This window comes from Hyaena hyaena, unplaced genomic scaffold (assembly GCF_003009895.1).
Source record: "Hyaena hyaena isolate Hyena2069 unplaced genomic scaffold, ASM300989v1 scaffold_99, whole genome shotgun sequence".
Lineage (NCBI taxonomy): Eukaryota > Metazoa > Chordata > Mammalia > Carnivora > Hyaenidae > Hyaena > Hyaena hyaena.
The window spans coordinates 2,899,191-2,914,563 of NW_024080731.1; the positions used below are offsets into that span (position 1 = coordinate 2,899,191).

Consider the following 15,373-nt stretch of genomic DNA (forward strand, 5'->3'; position numbering starts at 1 on the left):
TAAGAAGAGCCTGGGATAAAACATTCATCTAATTAAATAAAATTTAAGCAGCATATTTCATTGTGGTCTAAGCTGAAAAGTATAAACATTTTATTTAATATATGAACTTCCTAGTCAATGGAGAGATATAAAATCCTTTTTATTATGGCTCTCATATATCTTGTGGCATTTAGAAGTTTTTGAAGAAATTATGCATTTGTCCTTTCAAAATGAATTAAGGAATAACCAACTTATAATAATACTTAAATATTTGAAGCAATCAAAGAATTTTAGACTCACTATAATGCATATTCTTATCCATACCTAATCCAAAAATAAAAATTAAGAAAAGTTTTTTTGTTTTGTAAGTTCTATTTAGCACTTAATATTTTCCAGATTCTATGAACCCATAATATTAGGAATTTCTAGTCTAGGTTGAGAGCTGAGGTAGAAACATTAACAATGAACATATCGGATAGGTGTTTTGATAGAGGTGAATGTCTTGGTCTTCATTTTGGTCAAAGGAAAGTTCCTGAAGAAGGTGCCTTTGGGCTGAATCCTACAAGCCTTATAGGAGCTAGGAAAGTGAAGATGATGGGTAACAGCATAGCGCCAAAGGAGAGAACAGCCCATTAGAAGGTGTCAGGAAGACTTGTGCCTAATGGAAATTTTAAGAGATTGTATATGGTGGTTCTGGGAGGTTTGAAGTAAGGGAATGGCTAGAATGCAAAGTATAGGGCTTCAAGATAGTGCTAGGATCTACCCTAAACTAGTGGGGAGGTTCTTATATTCTGGCTAGTTATTTTAAGTCAGAGAAGATTTAGGAAACTATACAAACTTGTGAGGCATTAAAGATTAAAATCGTTAGCATCTGCTGAAAGATTGTATTTAGGAGTGATGAATCTGGAGAATTCAAGGGCGTCTCCTATGCTGCTGGCTTATTGGGTAGATGTTGGCACTCTTCACTGGGACAGGGCAAAGAGGAGAGTAGATGGGGGAGAACAGTGGGGACAGGACAGCGGTGTAGACAGAAGTACAGGTTAGGATGCACTGAAAGAGAAACGGCAGAGAAATTTACGTGGAGATGTCCAGTTTTGAGATTCAAGAAAGAGATTTGGGTGGAAATACGAATTTGGCAGTTACTAGTGTATACAGGTTGTTGAAGCCATGAGAAGTGTATAGAATGGGAAAAATAGAGGTTTGAGGATCAAGCTTGTATAGAAGGAAGGAGCAGAAGAATGGGAGCGTAGCAGCCAATGAATTAAGAGGAAACCCAGAAGAAAATGTTGTCACAGAGAACAAATGAAGACAGCTTTAGAGAGAGACAGTGTGAGCAGGGGAGGGTCAGAGAGAGAGGGAGACAAAGAATCCAAAGCAGGCTCCAGGCTCTGAGCTAGCTGTCAGCACAGAGCCCGATGTGGGGCTCGAAGCCACGAACCGTGAGATCATGACCTGAGCTGAAGTCGGAGCTTAACTGACTGAGCCACCCAGTTGCCCTGAAGACAGACATTTAAGAAGGATGAAGTAATAAACAGAGTCAGAGGTAGCAAAAGGTCAAGTGAGATGAACACTGAAACATTGTCTTTATAGTAAGGCAACTCTCAGGAAGAGATCATTGATGACATTTCCAGGGTGGTTTCAGGGAGGCAGATTAGAAGAGGCAAAGACCACATTGCTGAGAATGTGCGAGGTGAGCCTGTAGACACTTGTGTATGTACAACTCCTCAGAGAATGGCTGTGGCAGAAATGAAAGAGCTGAAACTGGAAAAAAAATTATTCACCCACGTAATTTTTTAATGACTGCATTTGAGACAAACTTAAAATTTTTTTACTTTCTCTCTAACATGGCCATCATTTTAGCAGTGTGCTTAGTTGTTTTCAAACTAATATATAGTATTAACATTGAGTTGGCTGAGTACAGACACTTTAGGTAAAATCTATCTAAAAGAATTAGAACATCTTAGATGTGATTGTAGTAGATGGAGTCAGAATAGTTTACCTCTGGTTTCAGCTTCAGAAGTCACCCCTTTGAAAACTTACTCTTCCTTATTTTTCTTCAACAGTGTGAAACCCCAAGTGAATTATTTAAACCCTGTGAGGCACATCAAAACAAATTTCCTTATGCCAAGAAAGAATGCTCCATTTTGTACAGCGATGTGTTTGCTCCTTGTCGCAATGTGGTAACTGAATACTTTAGTAAACTTTCATATTTAAATGGGTACTGCTATATCTGTGATATCTGAGATGAACGGGACAAGCAGTTGAGCTAACTGTTGGCTTTTCAGGTGTGCTGCCTAACCACTGTTAAAAGGACAGATTTGGTAGTTTGTTTTTCTGTAGAAGTGATGGATTCAGTTGATTTACTTTCCTTCTCACTCCATCTTGTGTAATGGCATACACTTGTATATAATATTTGTAGTATTCTGTTCTAGTTTACAGAAGAGTTTACATATATCCTCAAAACCAGAAATGATATACCAAAGCCATAAATATTTGTTTTTCTTCAGCACTTGCTTCACTTCACGGGCATTCTTCTCCTCAAAGCAATGTATAGTTTAGAGGTAGTGGATTTAAAATGGTCTTAAGGGCCACCTGGGTGGCTCAGTTGGTTAAGCGTCTGACTTCTGCTCAGGTCATGATCTCATAGTTCCTGGGTTCAAGCCCCGTGTCAGGCTCTGTGCTGACAGCCAGCTCAGAGCCTGGAGCCTGTTTCAGATTCTGTATCTCCCTCTCTTTCTGACCCTCCCCTGCTCACGCTGTCTCTTGCTCTCTCAGAAAAATAAAAACCATTAATAAATTTAAAAAAATGTTCTTAAAAGCATACCTAGATGGGGAGTAATTTATTCAGAAATTTAAATTTATTTTTAAGTATATTTATTTACTTTGAGGGAGAGTGAGTGTGCACACACAAGGAGGGAAGGGGCAGAGAGAAGAGACAGAATCCCAAGTGGGCTCCATGCCATCAGTGCACAGCCCAATGCGCGTCTCCATCTCACAAACTGTTAGACCATGACCTGAGCTGAGATCAAGAGTCAGATGCTTAACCGACTGAGCCACTCAGGCACCTCAGAAATTTAAATTTCTAAATGCCTTCCCAACATAATATTTTAGGCCCCAATAAAGTTAAAAAATAGTTTAAGGTATTCATAAAAATCAATAAAAGTACAATTGGTAACAGAACATTCTTGTAATGCCATGAGAAAATTCCAATAATGAAACAATGAGCTTCTACAAAATATCAAAATGTTATTATATTGCAGCTGCTGCAATTCCATTTTTTGTTAATCCTGTTACCTGTTTTGCTAGTTCTTTGATCCTACGTTTACCCTAATAAATTCTTTTCTCCTTTGGCCTGTAAAAGTTTTGAGATATTGAGAACTTTAGGTGGCAGCAGTAAGTAAGCTGATAATACCAAATTTTGAAACTACCAGTTAGTTTTCTTTTGGAAGGTTGAATTTTAATCAGTGATAGTCAGTACTCATTGAAATTGACTCACTTCTCATTTCATTTTCAGATTGATGTTACTTCTTTTGCCAAAAATTGCCATGAAGACACATGTCACTGTAATCTCGGTGGGGACTGTGAATGCTTATGCACAAGTGTGGCAGCGTATGCATACAAGTGTTGTCAGGAAGGGGTATCTATTCACTGGAGGTCGTCCACTATCTGTTGTGAGTACCCTACTTAGAACATCAGCGTCAGGCGAGAACCCTATAAGGAGATTAATTGCCTTATCATAAAACAAACACCATGGAGTGCATAGAAATAGAATTTCTTTAAGATAACTAAATTTTATATTTCTTTGACAGTGCAGATAAATGGTAGCAGAAAAGATTTATAAAAATAAAAGTTGAGGTCAAATTTTCCATTCTGTGTCTGACTGCTGTCACTTTAACATTTGAACGATAAGTTATACACCATCCTCAAATCATTATGACTTCATTCCCCTTATGGCTGTGAAATTTCATTTTCTGATTATAAGACATTTATTTTTTAAAAAGGCATTTCAATTTACTTTCAGATTCATGCGTTTAAAGTTTTCATTTACTTGTGTAGATGGTTAAGTCATCTAAAGAATGCTTAAGATTTTAACACTTTCGGTTAACATTTCTAAATAGGCAGATATATTTGCCTACCTATTAAATAATTGTATGGAATTTAATTACAACACATCACTCTTAAGGAATCCTCTTTGCTTAGAGGAAGTTGCCAAATAATGACATCCTTCTGTTTTTTTTCAATTGGTCGTTGATAAACATATAGCCATATTTTGCATACATTCAGATAAGTGGTCAGATTCTAATATAGTTTAATATTTATTCTTTTTTTTCAGCACTTGACTGTGAATATTACAATGAAGGTATGTGACATTTAAATAAAGACTATTAGTTTAGTATTTTATGGAATGTCTTTTTAGATTAAAAGTTTTTGAACAACATGGCTGAGAATAATAGTTCAATGAAAGCCTTTAGTTTCTAAAATTTATCTAAATTTCTAAGTTTTTGCATTAAAATTTATTTCCTGTGAAATAAAAATGGTGTGTAACTAAATTTTCAGCATTTAGGAGGCCTTCAATAAGTGGTTTTTGTATGACATGAATGAATTAATTAGTGAAATTAGCCAATTTTTTAGGCATATACCATTATTTTACCATTAAGTATAAATATAAAAATTATTCAGACATTATGTCATAGAAATAAAAAGAGACAGGGAACCGGGGCTCCTGGGTGTCTCAGTCAGTTAAGCATCCAAGGTCAGCTCAGGTCATGATCTCGCAGTTTGTGTTTTTGAGCCCAACGTTGGGCTCTGTGCTAACAGCTCAGAGTCTGGAACCTGCTTTGGATTCTGTATCTCCTTCTCTCTCTGCCCCTCCCCTGCCTGCATGCTCTCTCTCTCTCTCAAAAATAAAAATAAACATTAAAAATAAAAAGAAATAAAGAAACAAACTCTAAGTGTGATAATAAAAATATAAGGAATTTAATCATCATTCAGGCAAAAATAACTATTTATTATCAGGATGAGAATTTATTGATTTAATGGTAATAACAGATCTCTCTTAGCCCCATCAAGCATCCAAATTTTCAGTGGGAAGCATAAGAGGAGATGCTACATAAAACTAAGGCATAGATATAAGAAGAGACAATGGTATAGCCTCAGTGAAAATGCCAGATGATGGCAGATTTGTAGCCTGCTTTTTTGTCAAACCTATTTAATGAGGAAGTTATAGCCACTTCAACCTGATTCAAACAGGCAAAATGATCCAGGAAGGTATTCATTTTGTCAGTGACTGGACAAACTCTGGACTCATGATGAGATCAATTAGAGAAATAGTTAAAGGAAAACTGGGCCATTACAGAAACTCAAGCAACGAATCAAAGGCACTTTTGGTGTCTTACTGAGCTGGGGAGAAATCTGTCAGCTATAAATACCCAAAGAAATCCAGATAATTTTAGAGAAATAGAGATGATGTAATAAAAGGAAAATTGACATTTTAGTTTTTGGTGGTTTTTGTTACATTTATGGAAGGTTGGTGGAAATAAAAATCCAACATTAAAAAAGAAACCAGTGATAGTTGAAGAAAATATAAACCAAAATTATCTCCTGTTGAGGACTTTATACACACACACACACATACACACACACACACACATTCTAATCAATCCTTTGGATGTCATGCTTAAAATGAGACTGATTCTCTAATATTAATGCAGTAATAATAGCAATAGCTTTTATTGTGTTAACTACTTTACCTATATCATATAATTTAAGCTTCGGAATATGCCTGTTAAGATATTATTAACACTCTACAGAGGAGGAAACTGAAGACCACAAGGGTTGAATAACTTGGCCAAAAGTCACTGAGCTAAAAATGTAGTAAACTGAAATTTGTAAGCAATCTGAGTTCAACACCAAGGAGCCTGACCTCCGTGCTACACTGCCTAGTGTATTGTTAACACATCCCAGTCTCGCAAAGACCACCACACACTGTTATCATGCGCTCTACACAATGTACACAGACATCAGTTTGAAAAAATGCTCTAGTAACTTCCTCACTTAAGAATTCCTGCCTCACACAGTTCTGCTGTAAAAGTCTCCATCTGTGCCTTTTTACTTGCTGGCATTCCTTCTGCAGTCCTTTGGATCCTGAAGCAGAATTTTCTATGAATATTGAATTTCTACCTTTTGCTACTTGGTACATTTTGCTTTCTGTTGACAAGTCTGCTGCACTACTAGTGATGGTTCTTTTTTCTAATGTGTTACAGGATTCTTCAAACCAATTCTTCTAGTGTCATCTATAATACTGTAATGGTAATACTCCGAGGGTAAACACTGGGCATTTAGCCTCCATGAGACGCTGATTGATCAGGTGGAGTGATAGGGGAATCTGTTTCCTATGATCATGGTAATAGGAAAAAGTATTAACCCACCAAGGAGAGTAAAAGTTTGTAAAAACAATACAGTGAAGATAGAGGATTGGAGGGGAATATAGAACTGTGGGGATTATTGATAGTAGTCATGAAAAGATTGTTTTAAATGACTATTCTTAATTTGTGTCACCCCAAATAATTTTATAGATATTGTAAACCTACCTGGCCTTCTTTGGATATTCATAGCTTATATATTTCTTCCTTTATTTACTACATACTGGACACTGTGTTATCGAGATACTTATTAATATTTCAAGCTAATGCAGGAATAAATCATTGTGATTCTTTAGGAGGAAAATTTTAAAAAGTAGGAAAATTCAGAGGTAACAGTTGAGATTATGGGAATAATCTGTAATGCAAAGACTGTTATGTAATAACTTCATGGTCATTTTATGGCATTTACTAGCAAACATAAAAACTTTATTGTTATTATTGCTGTCAGTGAGCAAGGACTTCAATATTCCACTAAAAATTGTTATGCAAGTTGTAAGTTCAGAGTGATTTTATTAGATAGGATATACCTAACATCGTGTTTGAATAATCACTGCAGGAAATGATTGCTTTTAGTAGGTGGTGAAATTATACTTCTCTCTGAAGAAAATTAATGATAAAGTCAATGATTTTGCCTCAATTGCTAGTGAAAATGCATGAAAATTATCCAGACACAAGAAATCAATCAACTGGAGACAATTCAGAAGGTTTTGATTTCTATACAAATGGATTTCTCAGATGACAGTTGTCTCTTCAGGGACCTATGCTGTGAGAGAAAGAAGATTTGGTTCAGTTGTCTATTTCCTTTGTCCTATTATGTTGAATATCCATGAAGGTGCTTCAATCCCTTAAGTTGTAGATTTATATGTCTTCATTTTGAAGCATATCTCATTATAATTTACATACTTATCTACTGATTTGTACATTATTTACATATTTATACAAACAAACATATTCATAAATTGAAATACATTTGCATCTTGGAAGTTTATGTTGCTCTTGTCTCTCTTAGAAAATGAGCCAGCAGATAGTGGAGACAGTTTTCTTGGGGCACCTGGGTGGTTCAGTAGGTTAAGTGTCTGACTCTGGATTTCAGCTCAGGTTATGATCTCATGTGATCTCATGTGAGAGTTTGAGCCCCACATCAGACTCTGCCCTGACAGTGCGGGGCCTACTTGACATTCTCTTTCTTTGTTGCTCTCCCATTTCTGCTCTCTCTCTCTCTCTCTCAAAATAAATAAATAAACTTAAAAAATGATACAGTTTTCTTTGGTTATTGTAGATTTGGGCTCAACACTGTGCATGGTATGTATTTGTAAGAGCAGCAACGAGTCCATTGCTCTGGGTTCATAAAGACATTCTCCACTGTATCTGCTCAGTTCCAGCTTATTGGGGGCAATTTTCTTCAAGTTTCCATCCCTACTCAACATGTTCAAATTCCTGATGAAGCTATTTTTCTCATGGCTTGTAAGGGTCCCTATCCGCTCAATGTTGAAGTGTCTCTAGTCAGTGGAGGAGTCAACACTTGAAGATAACTTATCTTGAGTCTCTCTTTCTTCTCTGGGTCTTTATTATGAAAAGTTTGGTTTTTGTTCCCCATTTTGCTTCAAAGGCTTTGACCCTCTAATCTAATTATTTTTCCCCTACCCTTAAACCTGGTCTTCAGTCCTGAAAGAGGAAAAAGCCCAACACTTAGATTTCTTTAGATCTTTTTTTCCCTCCATCTTAAGAGTGGACTTGTGTGAGGAAAATTTTTCTTGAGATAAAAATTAGAGGAAAGAGGGAAAGTTAAATTCACCAATAGCAGCTAGATTGATCTTTTATGATAACACTTACCACATATATACAACTGATAATTATGTAACCTAATTTTGATGATTCAGAAGAAACTTCAAAGTTTTATAGTCTCTCAGTTACATTAAGAACCTTAAATGGGGGGCGCCTGAGTGGCTTAGTCGGTTAAGCGTCCGACTTTTGCTTAGGTCATGATCTCGCGGTTCGTGGGTTCGGGCCCCGCGTCGGGCTCTGTGCTGACTGCCAGCTCAGAGCCTGGAGCCTATTTCGGAGTCTGTGTCTCCCTCTCTCTCTGACCCTCCCCTGTTCACGCTGTCTCTCTCTATCCTAGAGATAAATAAAAATATTAAAAAAAAAAAAAAAAGAACCTTAAATGGAATTGAGATTGGGTTGAAGGTAAAGTAAATTTATCATCGCAAAACCTAACTCATAATTTTTTAAAATATCACTGCACTTATTTGTATATATGTCTTTTCATAGGATAAGGTTTGCTGAAAAATTATTTTAATTGAGTTTCAAGTTTGGTTCTACACTAATAAGTTTTTTACTATAGGAAATATGTTCCACTTTATATGTAACCATTTAAGACAAACATGCATGAAAAACAATAGCGTAAAAGTAAAAAGACTTTTGACTTCTTTGTTGAGCTTCATCCTATTTTCTTTTTCATAGATATGCCTCACTGGTAAAATCAATAATTCTCCACACAGTCAAGTATTGTATAGCATGACTGTGAATTCTGTTTTCATGCAATGCAACCTATTAGGGAGAGCTGATTTTTAAGACTATCGAAATCACAGGCCATCAATAGAGATAAATTTATGTTTATTGAAAATAGATTTGAATCACGGGCTATTAGAGTGGGAAGTTACCTGGAGAAACTTCTTCATATAGGTGAGAAAAACTGAGTTCCAGAAGGCTTACGTCAATCTTCTGAGGAGCACTGTTTTACATATACATATACATGTGCACATTCATGTGTGTATATATATTTTAAATTATATAATCTAAGTATGTAAGTATATATTCCAATTCATCATATTATTTTTGGAAAGAATTGTTATTTTATTAATGATAAATATTTAAATGCAGAATAATTTTTGAAGTATTTTTTTTGTTATTAAAATTTATTCCACTGAAATGACAGCTTGAAATATGTAACTCCTATACCAATTTATAATTCTCTTATTTGTATTTAACTAGGGCTTGGAGAAGGGCCATACATGCTGGCAAGTTATGGACAGACTGGCCTTGTTCTGGGGGCCAATATGACCAGTAGAAGCATTTTTTCTTTGCCAAGGAGTAGTATTCATGGCAATTTGTTTTTTAATTTTATGATCACTCCAGGCCTTTTTAAAGAGAAGGCATCATGTAAGTATGATTTCCAATTAAAAATAGGAATTGTCCTTTACATTTTTCATTTATTCATGCAGTAAATATTAATTGGGGGATCTAATATGTTTATGGAATTCTTTTAGGTATCCTAAAGGATATAAAATAAAATAAGACACTAGTGGGGTACCTGGGTGGCTCAGTCAGTTAAGTGTTTGGCTCCTGATTTTGGCTCAGGTCTTGAACTCAGTTTGTGAGTTCAAGCCCTATTTTGGGCTCTGCACTGACAGAGTGGAGCCTGTTTGGGATTCTCTCTCTCCCTCTCTCTCTGCCGCTCCTCTGCTCATGTGCTTGTTCTCTCTCTCTCTCTCAAAAATAAATTAATAAATGTAAAAAAAGAAGACACTTGTGCATGAACCAACTATCTCCTTTGTGTATAAAATCTTCTCTTTGTTTATCTGTTGGTGTACATATATTAGAATGGCAATTATTTAATTAAGTTTTTGGTCCTACATAAAGCATAACTTAAATTTTCATAGTAACTATCGTAGACTTGATTTGAAATTTTTGAAAATTTGATTTGATATCACAATAGTTAAACATTGTGAAAATAAATCAGATTCTAGATGGTCATTGAGACAGCCTGTTACCCTGTTTTTAAAAAAATTTTTTCCTGATGTTTTGTTTATTTCTGAGAGAGAGAGAGACAGCATGAGCAGGGGAGGGTCAGAGAGAAAGGGACACACAGAATTGGAAACAGACTCCAGGCTTTGAGCTGGCTGTCATCACAGAGCCTGACGTGGGGCTCAAACTCATGAACTGTGAGATTATGACCTGATCCGAAGTCGGACACTTAACCGACTGAGCCACCCAGGCACCCTCAGCCTGTTACCCTTCTCTGTCCTGGTCCCTGGTCCCACATTTACTGTTTTGCATCTGCAGATCTATATTGGTCATATCCACTTGGTAACTGCTCTAACTGGTGGTTTGAGTCCCTTTCCGATCTGGTGCTGCTCAGCCTACATTGTTTATACTAGCCCTATGTAGAATCATGCAGGAGGTGTTGTATGAGCTTTGAAAATATTTATTAAATGAATCCAACTTAACTTTGTTTTATTCTAGAAATCTTCTGGTTTTCTAGTTAGAAAGAATTGTAAAAAGAACTCCCTTAGGTCTTTTATTTTATTAAAAATTTTTTTGTTTATTTACTTTTGAGAGAGAGAGAGAGAGAGACAGCATGAGTGGGGGAGAGGCAGAGAGAGAGACACACACAGAATCTGAAACAGGCTCCAGGCTCTGAACTGTCAGCACAGAGCCCGACACAGGGCTCGAACTCAGGAACCGTAAGATCATGACCTGAGCCAAAGTCAAATGCTCAACCGACTGAGCCATTCTGGCTCCTCCCTTAGGTCTTTTTAATCTGTGAAAACCCCTATCCCAAGTCTGCAGTTCCAATTTATATGTTAGTTATATATTTTTCCTCTGATACAGACTTCTTTTTTTCCTTTTTGCATCTTCCAGTGCTCAGCAGAGGGACTTACAAGTTTTAAGATATAATCAATGCCTTTGGAATCATTTATTAGATTTGAGCTCTTCATTTTATGATTATAATAATGTGTTTAATAGAAAAATTCTAATGGATTTAAACTAAAAAATTAAAACCAAAAAAATTAAGGTCTAAGAAATTAAGCCTAAAAATCTCAATTTATAAACTTTTATATCAGGGCAACTGGGTGGCTTAGTTGGTTAAACGTCTGACTCTTGATTTCGACTCAGTTCATTACCTCATGGCTCTGATTTCAAGACCTGCGTCAGGCTCCGTGCTGACATTGAGGAGCCTGCTTGGGACACTTTATCTCTGCCCTTAACCCACTTACACACACACACTCTCTCTCTCCCTCTCTCTCAAAATATATAAATAAACTTTAAAAACAACAACAGAACAAAAAAAAAACCCTTTTATATTATGGGTTTTACAAATATAAGGAAAACTTTTAAAAGCACATAAACAAAAAAGGATGACATTTCTCAAATGTTTTGTAGTTGTTCGTTAGCCATTTGCTCATCTGTCAGGAAATAGACAGTAATATTCAGTAAATAGTTTTTTCTTACTGCAGCAAAATCGCTTGCAAGAACATTGCCCATTAAGAGCCCAGTGATATTGAAATGCAGTGACAGGTCTACATTGTTCTGTTTCTCTATTCTTTTATACCATCCAATTTAGCCCTTTATAGATTTTGTGCATTTGAAAATGTTAAAGCTTGAAAATACAAATACATGTTCAATTAATCACCAAATTACTTGTATGAAGTTGTACATTCTGGGATCCTAAGCTGATATGTCTTTTTTCTCTCCAAGGACATGAGAAATGATTTAAAAAACAGAACTCATCGAAGACTGGTTTTTTTGAGCTGTCACTGTTATTCATTGCATTAAGATACTAATTTTCCTTTTAGAGATCTTATAATTCATTTCTGAAATCTTTGAGATTGGTATTAATTATATATGGCAGTTATGGAGTTCTATTTTTGTCCTCTTGATAAATACATTTTTTTAATGCTCATGTTGATGATCTGCTTTCTTCAGAGAACCCAGCGAGGTGTCAAATGCATTGTTCTATGTTTTACAGCATTGGCACTTGTTTCCCTCGAATCTGCTGAAAGGCCAAACTATTTTCTCTATGTCCATGATGATGACACTCTTAGTTTGAAACTGTGGCAGGCGAATTCGGCCTTTCATCAGAGAGCCACATTTTTCCACCATCAGGGGCTCTGGATTCCTGGTTACAGCGCATTTGAGTTATACAGCAAGAAAGGCTTTTTCATCGTCTTTACAGATTCTAGTGTCAAAGCCTCAAAATATGATGATTCTGAAGAATTCAAACATTCAAGTAGCTTCAGCATAGAAGGTATGGTTCCTGAGATCTTCAAAAGGAGAGTCCATAGATAGTTTACGTTACGGCAAAATGTTTATCAAATTTTACTTTTTAAGTCATTCCTAAAGGAGTACGAGTAGATCAAACTTATGACTTTGAGTAAGTTTCTTAACCATTTTGTCCTTCAGTTTATATGAAGTTAGAATGGAAGAAATAATAATATCTACTTTATAGAGTTATTATATCACATAAATTAATGGGTAAATTGCTTAGAACAACCTTAAGTAATGTTACTTTTAATTATGGCTCCAATTACTAATTTAGTGCTATCTGGAACTTTGTAAATAGAGCTTACTCATATCTCTTGGGTTTACTTCTAGTTTTCCAGAAGGCAACTTCTCAGTAACCTGGTTCTTAATGATAAAGATAACATGTTTATTTCTGTCTTTTGAATAGTAAGGTGTCTGGTTCCACTGAGCTCTGGAAGATTTCCCTTGTTCAGGAGAAGCCTGATTTTATTTCTAGAAATCCTTACTGTTTTATAGTTATTTATAGCCATTGAATTTTCTGAATTTCAGAGAGGAATCTTCACTGACTCATCTGATGTTTTAAAATCATATTGATTTTCAAAACCTAGGAGCTCAACATAGGCTTTGGATCTCCCAAGCAAATTGTTTCCTTTTAACATTTTGTTTCTCTCATTAATTCACCTAACTTTAATGTTGTGGGTAAATTTTTGCAAACTTTGATAGTCTTTGGATTTTAGAAATTCAGATGAGCTTCAAAATTTTGCCTATTAAAGAAAGGTTCCTGTACTCATGAGAAAAAGAGTCACTGAAATAACTCATGAGAAAAAGAGTCACTGACATATACCATATGTTTACTTGAGTTTACTTGAAGGTTGAACATTTTGAGTCTCTATTTCCCTCTCCAACTTAGAAATCTACTCTGTTAGAATGAGACCCAGTGGCTCCACCTGAGTTTTGGATAACTACTTCCAATGGCATCGTCAGGATCTCAGAAACTGACCTCTGTGGGCTTCCTAAAACTAGGAAGCTCTAGGAGCCTACTGGAGTCTTGGAACCAATCTTGTCTCAGGCTCCACAATTCCAGCGACCCAGGTCTAATGGCCACTCTAAATTTTAGATGCATAGATGTCTTCCAAAAAGTTTTATTTTCCTACCTATACTTTGGAATTGCATTCTATACCCAGAATTTGAGAAATATAACCTCTATCCTGAACTTTCTTCTTTATGGAGCTCTCTTCTTCAAAGACACTTTTGGACTGCTATGTAAAGACTGTTCTGTGATGTGGGAAGGGGGCACTCCTAGCAATTTACAGGAGAAAACTCTTTAAACAAGGGAGATTTTTATAATTGTAAGCATGTATTATTAAGACTGATTCATTTATGTTTATTATTAGATAATATTTACCATTTACAAGGCAGTGCTCTAAGTTCTGTGAGAAGAACAAAGGTGGAATGCTCTCCTTAGTTTTGATATTGGGAAACATGTCTTTGGTTTTGCTATTTTCCTAATTGTTTGAACTTGGCAGGTCCTTTGGCTCTGCTTAGCCTCAATTTCTTCATTTGTGAAATGAAAATAATTCTCAACAGGCTTACAAACATAAAATAAAATAATAGACAAAAATTACTTTGCAAAAAGTAAAATTCCAAACAAGTTTCAGTATTATTATGACATACAGATCAAGGAGAACCCATTAAACATAAAGGGAAAAGATTTAGAATTTTTCTTGGCCTTCTCCAACTGCTGGATTTTTCAAATCTTTGGAAAGTAGACTAACATTTACATATTCAACCTAACCATGAAACACTTTGATCATCAAGCCATTATAATGCCTTTTTCACCTGTCCTGCCTTTTCTACAACATTATGGTCAAGGAGGGGTCAAGCCCTGAAGGGATGTTATCATAAATCATTATTTTTTAAGCTGTACATTAAAATATTTACAATCTAAACTTTATTTTCCTCCAGAAATCCAGGCAGCAGTACCCTACCGGAGGATGTGTGAATGGAGATATGAACCTTGTGCTACTCCCTGTTTTAAAACGTGTAGTGATCCTGAAGCGCAAGCCTGTAAATTTCTTCCACCGTAAGTCATATGTAACCATTAAATGAGCAAATTCCAGCATTAGCAGATTCTTCTTTCAATGTATCTTTTGTAGATTAAAAAATTCTCAAGAATAATTTGTACATGCTCTATGCTTACTCATGAGTTCATTTCATTTTACTCAAGCAATAGTTATGAGGGTCTGCCATGTGCCAGGAATTCTAGGTGATATAGATACACTACTGACCAAAACAGACAAAATACCTGCCCTCATGCAGCTTACACTCTGTTGGATTAAGGCAGAGAATAAACAAATAAAAACATAAACATGTAGGATAATATATTGTTAGATGGAGATACGTGTTATAAAGAAAAATAAAGGGAAGTAAGGGAGATAGGGAACACAGTGCATATGTGTATCTTTGCCAATTTGCATAGGGTGCTCAGGGAAAAACACATCAACAAAGTAGTGTGTGGTTAGAGATAGAAAGGAAGTAAGGGAACTAGCCATGTGGATGTCTGGGGAAAGAGTCTTTCAATCTGAGAACAGTGCCAAGGTCCTGGGGTAAGAATGTGTTTGGTGTGTTTAAATATAAACAAGGACATCAGTTAGTTGGAGCGAAGTGAACAAAGCTGAGAGAGGTAGGAGATGAAACCAGAGAATCAGAGTGGTGTGCAAATCTTACAGGGCCTTGTGGCCCATGGTGAGGACTTGGTCTTTTTCTCTGAGCAGCGCCTTGGTATGTTTTGGATAGAGAAGTGACATGATCTGATTTATGTTTAAGAAGTCTACCTTGGCTGTTGCACTGACTGCTGAGGAGGGGAAGGACAGGGCAGAATGGGTTAGTAATTCCAACAAGGCATGGAGGGGATTTCACTAGGTTCGTAGCCCTAGAAGTTATGA

The 15,373-nt window shown here is 36.0% G+C and overlaps 1 protein-coding gene across 1 annotated transcript in view; it reads left to right on the plus strand.

The window, feature by feature from the left end:
• OTOGL (otogelin like) overlaps window positions 1-15,373 on the plus strand; it is a 145,092-nt gene that overhangs the window by 85,348 nt on the left and 44,371 nt on the right. The window contains 6 exon segments of the mRNA XM_039235570.1: window positions 2,043-2,159; window positions 3,494-3,650; window positions 4,313-4,339; window positions 9,396-9,563; window positions 12,154-12,432; window positions 14,394-14,511. Of these exon segments, the coding sequence (XP_039091501.1) occupies window positions 2,043-2,159; window positions 3,494-3,650; window positions 4,313-4,339; window positions 9,396-9,563; window positions 12,154-12,432; window positions 14,394-14,511 (866 nt within the window).